The sequence below is a fragment of the Betta splendens genome, chromosome 6, assembly GCF_900634795.4.
Source record: "Betta splendens chromosome 6, fBetSpl5.4, whole genome shotgun sequence".
NCBI lineage: Eukaryota > Metazoa > Chordata > Actinopteri > Anabantiformes > Osphronemidae > Betta > Betta splendens.
In genome coordinates, this window is record NC_040886.2 from 2,276,569 (window position 1) to 2,292,238 (window position 15,670).

Genomic DNA, 15,670 nt, shown 5'->3' on the forward strand with positions numbered 1-15,670 from the left:
GGCTTTATGACCAAATGGCTGGAATTGACTGGAATGTTTATTGAAACGCACCAAACAATGATTTTAAAATTGGTCTAATAAACTTCAGGATCTCAAGGAGAAGCTGTACGTCACGACAGAAACAGAAATGTTCCCTGTACCTGGTTCCGACCTCCCTGATCCTAATTAGATTATGATTCTAGTTTCTGCCCAGTGTTTGATTACTTTATCAGCCACCTCCTCGACCCTCCAGCAGAAACATCTGTTCCCAGTCACCGCCGCCGCACCCAGCCCAAGCCCCTCTTCTCCCACTCTGCTCTCCGTGGTTCCTCTCATGAGGTGAGGAGTGTGCGTGTCTGTGTTTGTATGTGGCTCCTGATTCCGTGCTGTGAGGCTGTTTGAGTCAAACTCACTCCATGTTCTCTCCACCACGTGCTTCCCTCTTCCTTCTTCCCTCTTTTCCAGCCCCTTTGCACTCCTCCTTTCTCATGCTTCCCGTGTTTTGGGGAGTTTGTCAGTTTGTCAGGATCTGTGTTGATGCACGTCGTTGAAGGTCGCCAGAGCCTCCACCTGCACTGGCTGCTTCTGGCTGTGATTACAAGTAACTGGAGGAAGAGGAAGCTACAATCTGGAACTTTAATCACCTTCATCTTCAATCCAGAGCGAGCTCACTGTCAATCTCCTGCGGGGTTCTCCTGGCCAGCAGCTCCTGTGTTACAGTGAGGCATCAGTCAGTACTGTACTTCTGTCAGATAGTTTGTGATGTGTTACATGAATGCTTTGCGAAGTATCAGTGTTCACTGGTTTACCTCAGCAGTGGTGTGGCCAGAATAACCACCTCCAGATGTTTATGAGCACAGTCTGACGGATTATTGGCAATAAAAATCGTGCCCTCTTCACCCATAACTCTTTGCCCTTTGGAAGTTAATGCCTAATCAGAGCACGGACCCATAGCTGGGACCAATCCCTGTTTATGGGAGGGAGGTTACTTGCGTGTGAACAGATCGGCCATTGCAGACCACAGGCAGATACAAGCTGAGGAGTAAACCAGGCACACCTCAACCTGTCGAGCGGGACGTCTAGGACTTGGCCAAGGAGACTGTCACCATGCCCAAGGTTTCTATCCTGTCCAAGGCTGTTGCAGCCACTTTTGTCATCTTGACCATCTCCGTCATCGCCGGCATCATCACCATGGTTGTCTTCTACAAAAGTGAGATCTCTACAATGAACCCCACGCCTCGCCCGACCTTCCCGTCGACCACCCTGGCGCCACCGCCTGTCATGCGACTGCCGAGAAGTCTGGTACCTGAGAAGTACACCATCACCATCAAGCCTGAATTCTACTCCCGAATTATCGAGAAGGTCAACGTGACCAGTCCAAACCAGACGCTGGTGTTCAGTGGAGAGTCCACGGTGGAAATCCGCTGCGTCCAGAAGACGAGAAGCATCTACCTCCACAGCAAGAACCTGCTGGTTTCTGATGAAGTGGTGATGAACAAAAATACAGAAGAGCGTATAAAAGTGTCCTCAGTGAAAAACCACGATGATGAAACTGACTTTCTGGAGATCCAGCTGGATTCGGATTTGGAGGAAGGAAGTATTTACACTTTGCAACTGGCTTTCAGGGGAGAAATATCAGAAAACCTGGAAGCCTTGTATCTGAGCTCATATGTGGAAGGAGTCCCTGCTGATGAAGATGATACCAACGCAGACAGGTAAGCGCAATTTAAACGAAACCCATTTAAAATTGCAGAGTTAAGACAATGGCGAGTTAATGTCCAGCCTTTGCTTTTCCTGTACTAACTCATAATCAGTCATAGGAAAAGCAGGAATGATTTGAGTATTTTACTGTCCTAGACTCTGTACATGTCTCCATGTGATGATCTACCAGCTCCGAGTAGCACAGCACAAACCTGCTGCACTAAAACAACCCACAGAAGTCTAAATGTAACAGAATAAGAAATAAACACACACTCTAGGGGACAATGATCTGATCTGATCATAATGTTCAAACCTCCATGACTCACCATTGGCTGAGGCCAAATATCAAAGGGATCTGTGCTAAATTACTGCATGGTGACACGTCTAACACTGATACTTACCATAAGACACACCAGTCTAACTATGTGCTGCCAAAGCCTCCACACCCACAAGATTGATTTTTGGATCAGCAGTTTAACGGCTGAAATGGACTCACACACGTTGGTTGTTGTTGTATGTTATGAGCATCTGCACATTCTCTCCCCAATCCAAGGACATGTATGTTTTATTGATACTCCAAACTGAGCGGTTGTCTGTATATGTGTGAGGTGTCTGTTTGCAGCTGGGATCAGCTCCAGCCTCGTCCACAACTTCCCAAGCTAAACAACTCCAATCCCAAGTTTCTCTTTCTTGCGACCATAACAACGCGTGACTTTCATGAACATAAACTTACATAACTCACAAACTCTTTTACAAGAAATGCAATAAATGAGCCCCGGCCCCGGCCCCTCGTCTCACACTGTCAAAACCAAATAGGATAATTGGACAGACCTTTGTGCTTTTCACTGTGAGCAGCATAAGTGCACCAAAATGTCTCACGTTACCAAAACAAACAATGAAGCAGCTATTACAAAGTGGAACCAAGTGAGGCTGTCGTGTGAAGAGCTGCCTCAGTGAGAACGAGCCAAAGAGGCCCAAATCTGACAATATCCTGTCTCAGAGCTGTGAGGAAGTCAAATGAAAACATATCTGAGAATGGATGGATGTTATTATATCTTAAACTCAAGCTAAAGGTTTGTACAGAAATAAACAGCACAACAGATCAAAACCAGGTTGATGTTAATGTGAATGACCAGATACCTAATCTGGACTCTTCACATATTTCAACTGAAACACGTGTCTTTACGTGCAGTGTTTACGTGTTTTTATGGCGCTTCCTTTATCCCGTAGATTCCTGGTCGCAACCAATTTACAACCGACAGATGCCAGGAAAGTGTTTCCTTGTTTCGATGAGCCTGACATGAAGGCGGTGTTTAACGTGACCATCGTTCACAGACGAGGCACAGTAGCTCTGGGAAACACCCAGGAAGCAGGTAACGATACAGCACAGGCTCCACATACTGTATGTGCACCTCATTGTACGTCATGGCTTGATTGGACATCCGGGCACATTCGCTGTAGATCAACAACGGGTTTCCTTATCTTAATCTGACTTCTTTGCTTCCTTTTTAGTCTCTAATATTATAGATGATGACTGGAAATACACTCGTTTCCTTCCCACGCAGAGGATGTCCACGTACCTATTTGCCTTCGCCGTCTCAGAGTTCAAACCGACCAGCTCCAAACATGACAGAGTGAACATCAAGGTGCGGGAGCAGTATCTGTGCAGATTCAGAATCTGTGTTGTAGGATTGTCTAACCATGCTTCACCTCTGTCCACATCTCTGTTGAACAGATATACTCCCGCCCAGAGGCCGCTAATGCAGGATATGCTCAGTATGCAGCCAATATCACCGGAGACATTCTGAGTTTCTTTGAGGATCATCTCGAAATTAAATACCCACTATCAAAGCTTGGTACAACTTTATGCTCATATACATGGATACTGTGGATATGTGTGTCCTCATCTGCTATTCAAGGCCTGTTGGCAGTTACAGGACACAGGGAGGCTTTTAGTAAAACACAGTGTGACTTTTTAATCAATGGACAAGTAGATTGATCATAATAAGACAAGCTTTTTATCTGTCCTTCCTTTAGATCAAATTGCGCTGCCAGATCTGAATCCCGCAGCAATGGAAAACTGGGGCCTGGTCACGTACCAGGAGGGCGGCCTGCTTTATGAGGATAGCGTGTCCTCACTGCTGCACAAGGAAGCGATCGCTACCATTATTGCACACGAGCTGGCACATCAGGTTAGGGGGCGGGGTTGTTTGTTTCTTCACAGCTGTCATAAAGGCCAAAATGATACGGGGTCAGATTTTATGGCCCAAGCTCACAAAGAGTTTCAGAACAGAATAGTTCACCCGCTAAACAGTTTTGCATTAATTGTGTGCATGTTGTTGACAGTGGTTTGGAAATCTGGTGACGATGAAATGGTGGAATGATCTTTGGCTGAATGAAGGCTTTGCTACGTATATGTCCTACTTTGCAGTGGACAAAGTGGAGCCTTCGTTTAATATAGTAAGTTGAACTTTTATCCTGTGGTCCCAGTGTTCAAATGGCTGTAACTGTCCTGCCATTCATTCAGTCCCCTCTGTTTGTTCTCCTCAGAAAGACATGTATATTGTGAACGACCTCCACATAGCATTTCAGGAGGATGCTCTGGCCTCGTCGCATCCTCTCAGTCCTCCACAGGAAGATGTCCAAACCACAGTGCAGATCACAGAGATGTTTGACTCTATCACGTACAGCAAGGTTTACACCACAGACACACAATTCCCTCATAACTGTGCACTGCAGTCAATGCTGACATGATGTCCTTGCTGTTGACTCTGCAGGGGGCGACTGTGCTGAGAATGTTGGCAGATGTTGTGGGTGAAAAGGATTTTAACAGAGCAGTCAAAGTAAGCAACAACTTATGCAATGTTACATTTCAAGAAATGTCTCCAAAAGCACGCGGAGAGGAAACTATTTAGATGATGAGGATTTTATTTTGTAAGAACAAATATTACAGACACCAAACCTGCTCTTATTGTTTGGACATGAGCATGTGGGGAGGACACGGAGGGTCACGTCCTGAGAGCTCAGCTCTGTCTTCCTTCACATAAATTTCCCCAGTCAAGGAGCATCCAGATGTTGTACAGAGGTTCAGAGCCAACCTAAAGGTTAGCCCTTCAGTTAGAATACTTTATGACATTAAACATCTAACCCGAACACCGGTTGGAAATTGGACAACAAACTCAGTCATTTGTGAAAATGCATTGCACAGACAGCTGTCGGTTAGTCGGGATGATCATAGGAGCTCGGGATTCCACAGAACCTTCATGAATGGCAAAGTCTAACACAAAGAGCTGGAGCCGATCTACCTGCACCACAAACTGTACAGATGTGACCAGCCACTATAAACTATTTCCCCTTCATAATGTGGTAAGCATGGTTTGGGTTTTCAGCCATCCGCATGCTCTTACAGCCTGATCCAAGGAGTCAGCAGGGGGCGGGGCAGGGATGCTGCTGTGGAGCTTCCACACCTGGGCAGATTAGTTGCATGTGTTAAGACACTTTGCCCGCCAGTGCCACCCATACAAACATGCTCAGATTGTCTGTTCAAACTCTCCTAATGCATTAGGTAACAGATGGTTGTGTGCAATGGTTGGTCATAAAACTCTTATTCCCACAGATCTGTAGCTTCTCACGCACCCGTGCAACTTTGCTTCTAGAGTCATTACATCACATGGCCAGTGTCTCGGCCCCCAGTGGCCATTATTTGCACATCAATTAACAGGATTTCCATATTATATCTAAACCAGATCCGTTGTAACACAGGAGCGTTTGTTTTTCTGAAGTCAAACATTCCAACATCTGGTTTATGTCTGTTGCATTGGGAAAAGGCCGACACAAGGTTCACAGTGTACAATGCATTTGTCCAGTCTCACCAGCAATCAGTGAGGGTTTCAAATGTCCCCTGTGGGACGCGACTAATGGCTGATTCTGCTCAAGGAAAAGAGTGAATCCCTGACGGAGCAAACATCTGCAGGTCGACAACATCCAGTCCATCACTGTTGTTTTTACCAAAACACAGCAACTGTTATTGCTTTGTGGGCTTCCCTGCTGACATTTTGAAATTCAATCGTTTTATTCATAACTTATTCATTTCTCTTTTGTTCTCCAGATGTACCTCTTGGACTTTAGGTATAACAACACTGAGAAGAACAATCTCTGGGAATATATAGACAAGGTCAAGTCTGTTTGTGTGTTTGTTTGTGGTAAACAGCATGTCTACAATATTTTTATGTTACTATCATTGTAATTGATTACATATATCGTATATATATATACTGTGTATATATATATATATATATATATATATGTATATGTATATGTATATATATATATACTGTATCAATATTAGGTTTGTTTCATATTTCCAGGTTCTAGCTGATATCGGTAACCCAGGTATTGCCAAGGTGATGGACAAGTGGACCAGTCAAAGCGGCTACCCTGTCATCACCATCAATACGACAGATGGGGAAATCTACCAGAAACACTTCCTGTTCAACGATTCTGCTGAATCCAGGTTTGTGCTGGAGTCCCAAAAAAACTTTACTGTACTTCACCAATCAAATCAATGACAAACCTCCGTTTTACCACTTCTTGTTCTACACCAGCTTCCGTTTGCACAACAGATGACAACATTGCTATCATAATAACAACCTAATTAAACTTAAATCAAATTTTTTAATTATTTTTTAATTAACATTTTGTTAAAGTAAAGTAAAGAAATATAAAAAAAACACAACTCGGGGAGAGTTTAATTAAGGCTTCCATGGGTTTGTGACCCAGACAAACTTGGTTAAATGTGGATTTCCTCTAAGTCTAAATTTAGATTCTGTTTATTTAGATTCATGTTACAAATTACAGTCGCAATAAACAATTAAAAATTTAGATGAATAATAACCAAACCAAACCAAAATCCCAAAAGGTAAACACGTATTGAACATATTAAAGGGCAGCAACATGTAATGTGTTAACTTGATTTTCCCCATGTTTGCTAACGTCACAGGTCAGCAGTCATAAAATACAGCAGTTAGAGAGTGAGGTCAAAGGTCTCCATAGATCATGTGGTTACTTGTGTTTGCCCAGTGTAGCTAATGCAATAGAACCTTTAAATTTGACATTGAGTGTAAATAAAACGTATTTAAGAAATAAATAAAAACAGCATCCAGGACCTTCACTATATCTACAGTAACCAAAGTTGTTGCATGAATCCATCTCTGCTGATGCCATCATCTTATAACGTTCATCTTCCTTTTAAAAAGATTCTTCTAAAGAGTAACTTTCCAGTGTGTGTTTTGGCTGCAGGGTAATACATTACTGTTAATGCCACTGCGTAACTGTTTGTATTTCTTGGCCCATGTGGCTAATAACATTAAATGACACCTTTGGTCCAGTTGAAGCAATGTTTTGAATGTGTGTGATGGTTGTTATGTTGAGCTGAGGAATGTTTTAGTGTGAGCTACTTCTAAGTAACATGCTAATCTATCATCATTTATAAATCTTCGTTTTTTTCTAGTCTTTGGTGGTATGTCCCAGTCCGAGTGATGACATCTGAGGCAAAATCCGAATCCAAAATTGTCTGGCTGCTCACCGATGAGCGAGGTGAACAATCAAAAGCTTTCAACTTTTATAATTACAATGTTCATCAAATTTGACTTTGACCCTGTGATGAACCAATACTAGTCTAGTAATATTAAACATCTTTTGAACAGAAAAGAAAAGTGAATTCATTGCTAAGGACAAGTGGATCCTGGCAAACATGAACTGGAGTGGATACTACAGAGTCAACTACAACCCAGAGAACTGGGAACAGCTCCTGACTCAGCTGGAGACAGACCCACAGGTAAGACAGGGCCTGTACTGAAGCAGGAAGTTTTGAGTTGTGATGTTTATAACAGCAGGTCAGCTTTGCGTCGCCAGCTTTGTTTAGTTGAGTTCCGGCATCTAGAAGTCTTCCCTCTAGAGTCCAAACGTTTCAGCACCAGTCCTGGTAGCTCCATCAGTCTGACAGTCCGCTCTACATTTATCTATTTCAAGTCGAACGCTATACGAAGGCCAGTCTGTTGTTTTGGTGTTCCCTTTGTGTAAGTCAGTAGGTCCTCCAGGTGGGAACCAGTCGATGCCATTCCCCGGAAGCAGTTGAAGGCTTTCTATCCACCTCTTCCATATATAAGTTGCCATCTTGTCTGCAGAAGTCATGTCTGTAGCTGAAAGCACAGGTCCAGGAGTGAACAGACAAACATGACAAAGCCCCAAATGGCCCCTGAATGGCCTGACCCACTCAGACCTAGAGCTGGTCAGACACAAGCTCATATAGAAGGATGTGAATGAATCTGAACCAGTGAACCAGTTTTTTCTAACTGAATAGAACTTTGCTCACATCTTGTTTTCCAGGAGATCCCAATGATGAACAGAGTGCAGCTCATAGATGACGCCTTTAACTTGGCCAGGTATCGACTCAGACTTATTATGAACCAAAACACCAGGCTGCTTCGACCATCACTAGAATACATGAGCCATGTACTTCAACCTGTACTGCATCAGATGTTCCTTCCCCCTCATCACCTATCATTTCTTCTTCAGAGCCAAACTTGTTGATGTGACTCTGGCTCTGAACACGACGCGCTTCCTGCGCAACGAGACGGCGTACCTTCCGTGGGAGTCGGCCATTATGAACCTCAAATACTTCGTCCTCATGTTTGACCGCTCCGAGGTTTACGGACCCATGCAGGCATGATTCATTCAAATCTAGCTTCAAAGTGGTGATAGTCAAACGTAAAAAAATAAACTGTCCTGTGGTGGACAGACAGACAGTTTGAGTAATCCACTAAATTGCTTGTTGTCCCTCATCAGACAACACTGTAAACCGTGTAAACACTGTCTTCCTGCAGGCGTATCTCCTGAAACAGGTTGAAGGGCTGTACGGCTTCTTCAAGAATTACACAGACCATTCAAGAGTCCCGGAAGACCATTCCCTGCAGTAAGTGCAGAGCAGAGTTACCATAATGTAAAGCACGAGTCCAGATGTAATGAACAGAAACATTAAGACTAATGCTTGAGTAGGATGAAATAATCTTTACTCAAAGTGCACTTAATGACATTTGTCCATCTCCAACAAGACTTATCGCGTTGCATGTGTCACTGTGCTTCACCCAAAGGTACAACCAGATCAACGCCGTGGAGCTGGCGTGTTTCAACGGACTCGAGGAATGTGTGACCATGGCCAAGGACATGTTTGCCCTCTGGAGGAACAATGGCACAAACATGTACGGACGGACCTGTTGAGTATATACAGTATATATATGAAAACGCAAAGCTCCAGTTAGTGGTTCCTGAAGGGTTGCTCTGATTAAACTAGCTTTCATCATGTTCTGTAGCTTTCCTCCGCAGTAATTAGCGAAGGTAGGTGTCCTTCTTTCGTCTCTGTGTGAAGTGTTTGTGGCTGTTGGTAGAACTTTGAACTGTAATGCTCCATAAAGCTGCACTTGACAGGGGTTTTATGCCAACACATTAATCATGAAGGCCACGGATTCTGTTCCTGGTCATTCAGAATAATGAAGACAAGAACAATAAGTAAATGCTTTTACCTGATCTGGGAATTCACTAAGATACAACCTTTCAAGTGCAACTTGGAATTAGAGACCATGGCTTTTTTCACAAAATGTTTTTACGTATACACATACATGTCTGTATGTACAGTACATGTATGGAGGTGTGCCGCATGTAAATGTGTATTTGTTACTGTATGTATAGAAATTCACAATTCTTCACAGTTCAGATTTTTCATGGTAGTTTATTAGTAGTTGCTGCTTCAGGACATAAACAAAACGTTGACATGTATCTTTTATAATGGATGACCTTAGATGCCCTATACAGGTGTGAACCCTTCAAATCTTGTATTAGGTAGAAATTACAAGTGAGCCAGGATGAAATAAAATGTGAGCCTGTGTGATTCAGCATCCACCCCAACCTGCGGTCCACCATCTACTGTCAAGCTGTGGCTGCCGGAGGGAAGGACGAGTGGGAGTTCGCCTGGAACACGTTCCAGAACACCAGCGACACTTCGGAGAAGGAGCAGCTCCGTAAAGCTCTGTCCTGCACCAAGAAGATCTGGCTGCTCAGCAGGTAAAGCCTGCGAGCTGTCTGATTTACAGAACGGTGTAATAAAGAACACACCCGCGATAAGGCGCATCCCAACCAAGCCACTAAACGAGCGGGTTCACGGCTTCCTTATCGCCCAGATACCTGGAGTACACTTTGAGCCCTGACAAGATCCGTCTGATGGATGTTGCCTCCACCATAATCTACATAGCGAGGAATGAGGCGGGGCAGGCGTTGGCCTGGAACTTTATCAGAGCTCACTGGGACTACATCATTCAAGGGTAAGCTCCAGTTTAGCTTGTGTCTTGTTGAGTACTTGAGTGTCTTCACAAACACACTCAAGTACTGTATCTAATATAACTAATGGTTGTTTCTTAACCCTGTAGCTGACTATTATTGGCTTTAGCTGTGAAGGCGCCCACAAGACCTGACCTGGGTGTGAATAGTTTGTTATACAGTAGCAGATACTAGTATCAGATATTAGGGAATAGGAAGAAATCACGGCTGTACTGGGCAACGTAAACAGCAGAGCTGGTCTAAGGTCAGAAAGACTGATGAAAAAACAGATAAGAAGAGTCAATTGGGCTGAGTCATATACAATATTAGATAAACATGATTGGCATTATGGTAACAGCCTGGAAAAGAGAAAAAGAACCATCAGGCAAAATGTTTGTCTAATACCCATATTTTAATCCTAAATCCAGATGACTGGAACTTTCTGCACCAACACTTCCACAGGCCTTAAAGCGCCACGGATGCTGCTGGTATTTTTGGTTTGAGGTCGATGGAAGCCAGTAGTTTGTGTCAGTGTTAAAAGTTTAAATGTAGCTATTTTTTCCCAGAAGATTTACAACAAAATGACAAGTATTCACAGCTGAGCCCAGGAACTGGAAAGCCACCGTAGCACATTAGTGAGAGTCCGTGACGACCCCCCAACTGTCTGGATCGGCCCGGATCAGCTGATTACGGAAGTCTTCCTAAGAATTATAAAAGCCGACTTCTAACAATCTTACACAGTCGCATGAAGTGCAAAGGTCCTCTGGTAGCTGAGCAAACAGCATAGTTTATTCTGTTGCCGGGAAACGAAAACGATCTATATCATCAGTTAAATAAACAGAAGACGATTTCATTTTGTGAGCGAACATCAAGTTATCAGCAGGTTATTTGTCTAGCAGATTATCAAACTCCTCCACTGCCTTGCATTGTACAGCACTTAACAGCTTCCAGTCATGTCCCCCTCCTGTGTGTCTCTGTGTTGTCAGGAATGGAGCTGCAGTGATTGGGGAAGTTACCAGACGGTTCTCCACAAAGTTTGAGCTCCAGGAGGTAATCACTTATTGAGATTAAACCATATCAACAGTAAACCTGTAAACTCTGTCTAGTCACACAGTGATACCAAGATATTAAATGAATACGCTGACACTGTATTAGCCTGTCACCAAGAGTTCAGTTATGTGTGTGAGCATCATCATCTGGGAATATCCACCACCCACTACTATCTCTGCTGTGACTAACACGACGACCTCGTCTTTGTTCCGTACAGCTGGAGCGCTTCTCTAAGGACTATGACATGCAGGATGCCGCCAGGGCGGTGGAGCAGGCCATAGAGCAAACCCGAGTCAACCTCCAGTGGGTCAGCGAGAACAAGGACAGCGTACTGGAATGGTTTGAAAATGAAAATAACAAATACAAACTTTAAGCCCCGTTTGATTTGGAGCCAATCAGCTGAGCGAGCTGCCGACCTAATCTTTTCATCCTCCATCGAATCTACATACGAGAACTCAGCCAGAAAAGAAAATGTAGGAGATGACGTAAAATTCTGTATCGTACTGTACACGTCCTGAAAGAAACAGTGTTCATGTGCAAACCTTTGTGCCTTATTTATGTCGAGTCAACCTTTAAGTCTACTTGTTTGTATGTGTACGTAGAGTTTTTTCATCTACTTCATCTGTTGTTGTTTGAGCTGATTTATATTATAAACAATTTTACAATCAACTTCTATTGTTACAGTGAAAAGTCAATAATCAACAGCTAAATATGTTTTGTAGCAAATACAGTTTGCATTACGATATAAAAAACTACCCAGTGTCTTAGTGTGTTATAATCAATGAACCAAACTATTCTTTATCTTGTTTGAAATTGTTATTTTTAATAAAAAACATCACAATAAAAAAAAGTCCTCACATTCAGAACCTCTTCTTTGTTTGACCTCAATGGAATCTTTAAAGCAGTGTCTGGCCTGCTGTCCGTTTGCTGAGGAGCCGTACCTCGTGAAGCTACGGTGAATGAGTCGCCACAGGCTGCTTCACAGAGCATCCTTCGCTGAACGCACTATTTTGAGCCAACGTGAGAACGGATTTGGCCGCTCCCCATCTGCGTTCCGCTCACTGGTTTAAATCACGCTCATTATAGTGTTTGGGCTTTTGGTCATTGTCAAACCAAAAACCAGATCACACCCACAGTCTAATGTACTGCACTGTACTGTCTGAGTATAAAAGACAGTTAAAAGTATACATATTATCATGGGTCTTAAACATTGCTTTATGGCTTCCTTCATTGTGCAGTTCTTGGCTGCATCACATCCATTATGTCTGAGATGAAAACATTTGCCTTCACCTGATGCTTGGTGCATTAAAAATAAACTCCCTGATTCTCTTACACTTGCTATATACTCTGATGTACAGTAAATGCCTAAACAGAATTTACTTGCTGCACAGTAACATATCATTAAAGTATAATTAGAAGATACTGTACATAACTAACTCTAAGTTGTAATCTGCTAGTGAAGAAGCCTCAGCCTTTATGCATCTGAATGGGATCTTAACATTAGTACATGTAGCCTCAAAACCATGTCATCTAATGTAACCACTTTTATTTTATTAATTCATATAAAGGGATGAGGTCAAACTGGTAGTCTGTATTAAAGCTAAGAAGCACATACATGATACAGATTTGGAGAAGTCTGGTCCTATATTGTAGATGTGATGCCAGGCGTTACTATACCAATGTATTTAGATGCAAAGCAGGAGTACAGAGACAGGTATGGAGTCACCTAGCAGGAGGCGCTTCCCTCAGTCAGTCCTCCTGGGGGGTAACAAGGTGGGAGCGCTGTTAGGATCCTCTGCTTGATATTCGTATCATGTGAGGAAAGTTTGTTTATCTACGTGTTGTTCTCACCCATTCATCCTCCTCCGCTCCGGCTCCTTCTCCAGGATTCTGAGCGCTGCCCGTGTTTGCTTTGTTGGCCATAATCTTGTCAGTCCACGATGCTTCGGCCTTTTCATCACCAGCAAAGTTACATTTGGTCACCGTGCCGCCATCCACTTTGGCTAAAGAGACTGGAAACACCGTTACAATGTACATTACATCACTGCTGCTTCTAACGTAGCAACCAAATACTTACATATGAAAGGGCTGTTTCCTCTCGTTTTCAGTCGCACACTCTGTCCTGCTTCCAGCTCGGTTTTGTCCATTTCAGACTCTGGGTACCAGAAGGCCCAGGAACCACTGGGCTGGTGCCTTTCCGTTATTTTCACCAGCTCTGCTTTGTTCACCATAGTTGACAGCTGCTCCTGGGACAGACAGTCTGACTCCCCTTTAGCTTCCACCTCTGTAAGTGGAGGAGATGCAGTCGTTAGCTGATGAAGAGCTGACATCTATTTCCTGGACAGTAACTACATTTTGTTTCACACATGTGAAGAGCAAAACTAAACATGACATCATAAGCTTCGACTCACTGTAGGATGACATGAGGAAGCCAGTGTTGACCTTTTTGGTGTCGCTGAAGTTTGGCTCTATTTCCTTCCCTGTGGCATCGAACTTCCTTTGATGGATGCGGCTTGGTTTGATGTACAGCACGTAGTAGCGAACCTGCATTAAAAGTGCGTTTAGTCCATCTGCGTTAAGACTTGGACTAAACTACTTATGACTATATCTGTATGTGGCTGCAATAGAGGACATGTTCTACGTGTATCTGTTGGGCTTAGTTGTGCAAGGTACTTTTTTTATCTCAAGGCACCTTGTAAAGTGCTATGACATAATAAAGTTGTAACTCATTTTCATCAAGAAGCTGGTCCCTCTGAAGGCGGGACCAGAACTACGCATGCAGTGACGTCATCTTCCCTATGAGCGGGTGGAGCCGTCCACACCGCTGTGCCTGGTCATTACCAGCCAATTCACCAGCATTTTTGCGGTCTATGCTGTACTAAATGTATTGTGACGTGTTGCCTTCACCTTTTGATTACGGACATCACTGATCACGTGTCGAGACACGTCCAGCAGGCTGCCTTCCAGGAGAACGCCCTGACCACTGTGTCGCGAACGCAACACGTTACAGTACGTGAAACAACAAAAGGGACAGACAGGACACTAATGAATTTTAGGTATAGTTCGTTCATAGAATGTTTTTATAGCGACTTTAGGAGGAGTCAGCAAAGCAGAACAGACATGACATTTAACGGAAAGCAGAATATAAGCAACGACTTATTCACGCTTACGACGGCTTACGTATCTACGTTCATGTGCACGTTTCTAAGTTTTCCACTGGCACTTAGCGCCTCCACAAAGCACGGCCGTGAAGGCATCACGTTGAAACTCCTAATACCATTGTTTTACCACAGTTACACTACTTTATGACTTCCGCCATATTCCTACCTTTCATACGTAGAGGGAGACCACACACCACCAAACTTCTCATTGTGTACTGGTTTATTCTGTAAAGATTCGTTGTTGTAAATTCGGCTCATTTCTAGTAGATGTTTCTTTTCAGATTTCCCTGTTCCTGAACTTCCTGTTCCTACATGGGCAGCTGTGTGGGGAAAGGTGCGCTCGGTTTTTCGTACAGCTTTGGCCGATAGCTGAGCGATGCAGAAAATCTGTTTTTCATGCGGGGACAAACAAGTCACGTAGTGAATAAAACTTTAATATAATTAAATTGAATGAGAGCTGGGCAAATAAACACGATGTAAACAGGAAGAGAAAAGTGCGCACACGATAAAAGTTACTGGTGGCACATTGTTAACACCACCTTTTGTTTTAAAGTGGATAGATTGAGGTAGAAGAAAGAAAGAAAGAAAGAAAGAAAGAAAGAAAGAAAGAAAGAAAGAAAGAAAGAAAGAAAGAAAATTAAATTCATAAATGCTGATTTAAAAACTAGTGAAGTATGGTCACAGTCTTGTCAGTGAGGCTAATTTAATACTAGAAAAAGTTCAAAAGCAGAATCAACCTACGTACTGTACGTGTGCATTCTGAGTACATACTTCTGAGTCTTTGGCATCTCTGGCTTCTCTGTGACGTAAAGTACAAACCACCTCTGGGATGTAGCATAAACGTCTGCAGTATAAAGCTGTGTGGGTTCAGTTTTCAAATAATTGGCTCAATCTGTGCATACATTTTTTATAGCTGTAATTGCCCTAAATCTAATGAAAAAGAGACAAATGTACATGCTAGTGTGTGGTCCTCTGCTGTAAATGCTTGCAGGCCTCAGGTTCTGTGTCCCACAGTCCTAGTGAGGTCAGGCAACTTGTCAATTAAAATCATCAACAGATGTGACTGGTGTAAATTATTTAACTTATGCTGAATTCATGAAGTCTAAAGAAGAGCATGGCAAACAATGTTTCCACTGCACCCGCCATTATTAATATACAGCATCGTCAACAGCAACTCAATATCTTATATATCTTAAATACTTAAAACACTTTTTCCAATTATGCTAAACAAAGCTGTGTATCCTGGGTATGGGTACGTTTGACCATATATTTCTACTATATTTCTATATATTTCTAGGGACATCAGTAGAGTCAGTTGTTTATTCTGCCACAAAACTCCCAGAGACTGGCAAGCCAAGTTCCTGATCCTTTACCTCACGCACAACTCGATACCGATCCTCAAACTGGAA

The 15,670-nt window shown here is 43.1% G+C and overlaps 2 protein-coding genes across 3 annotated transcripts; one reads left to right on the plus strand and one right to left on the minus strand.

Moving 5' to 3' along the window:
* The first annotated feature begins 223 nt into the window (after positions 1-223).
* LOC114857400 (aminopeptidase N-like) lies at positions 224-12,341 on the plus strand. The gene is made up of 21 exons (XM_029153848.3): positions 224-318; positions 445-1,694; positions 2,911-3,053; positions 3,193-3,326; positions 3,416-3,536; positions 3,718-3,872; positions 4,027-4,140; positions 4,231-4,374; positions 4,458-4,523; positions 5,789-5,854; positions 6,048-6,193; positions 7,190-7,275; positions 7,386-7,516; positions 8,068-8,123; positions 8,257-8,404; positions 8,565-8,653; positions 8,832-8,939; positions 9,631-9,798; positions 9,915-10,055; positions 11,037-11,100; positions 11,318-12,341. Exons 2-21 carry the CDS (start codon positions 1,087-1,089, stop codon positions 11,471-11,473), a joined length of 2,844 nt encoding a protein of 947 aa, XP_029009681.1. The 5' UTR covers positions 224-318; positions 445-1,086; the 3' UTR covers positions 11,474-12,341.
* Positions 12,342-12,629: 288 nt separating this feature from the next.
* Positions 12,630-15,089, minus strand: arpin (actin related protein 2/3 complex inhibitor). Of its 2 annotated transcripts, XM_029153855.3 has the most exons (6): positions 14,428-15,089; positions 14,008-14,083; positions 13,512-13,644; positions 13,178-13,384; positions 12,952-13,112; positions 12,630-12,858 (listed from the first exon to the last, which is right to left on the minus strand). In XM_029153855.3, exons 1-6 carry the CDS (start codon positions 14,517-14,519, stop codon positions 12,850-12,852), a joined length of 678 nt encoding a protein of 225 aa, XP_029009688.1. In that variant the 5' UTR covers positions 14,520-15,089; the 3' UTR covers positions 12,630-12,849. The 2 variants fall into 2 exon arrangements, with proteins under 2 accessions (XP_029009688.1, XP_055365383.1); XM_055509408.1 differs by lacking the exon at positions 14,008-14,083 and having other exon boundaries at positions 14,428-14,582.
* Positions 15,090-15,670: the final 581 nt, after the last annotated feature.

Excerpts from the sequence above, each read along its gene's own strand:
- LOC114857400 (XM_029153848.3), top strand. The coding sequence starts at position 1,087 with ATGCCCAAGGTTTCTATCCTGTCCAAGGCTGTTGCAGCCACTTTTGTC. Across the intron at positions 3,054-3,192 it reads GGGAAACACCCAGGAAGCAG|TCTCTAATATTATAGATGAT; the intron begins GTAACGATACAG and ends CTTCCTTTTTAG. Across the intron at positions 6,194-7,189 it reads AACGATTCTGCTGAATCCAG|TCTTTGGTGGTATGTCCCAG; the intron begins GTTTGTGCTGGA and ends GTTTTTTTCTAG.
- arpin (XM_029153855.3), bottom strand. The coding sequence starts at position 14,519 with ATGAGCCGAATTTACAACAACGAATCTTTACAGAATAAACCAGTACAC. Across the intron at positions 14,084-14,427 it reads TCTCCCTCTACGTATGAAAG|TGGTCAGGGCGTTCTCCTGG; the intron begins GTAGGAATATGG and ends TTCGCGACACAG. Across the intron at positions 13,113-13,177 it reads AGGAAACAGCCCTTTCATAT|TCTCTTTAGCCAAAGTGGAT; the intron begins GTAAGTATTTGG and ends CGGTGTTTCCAG.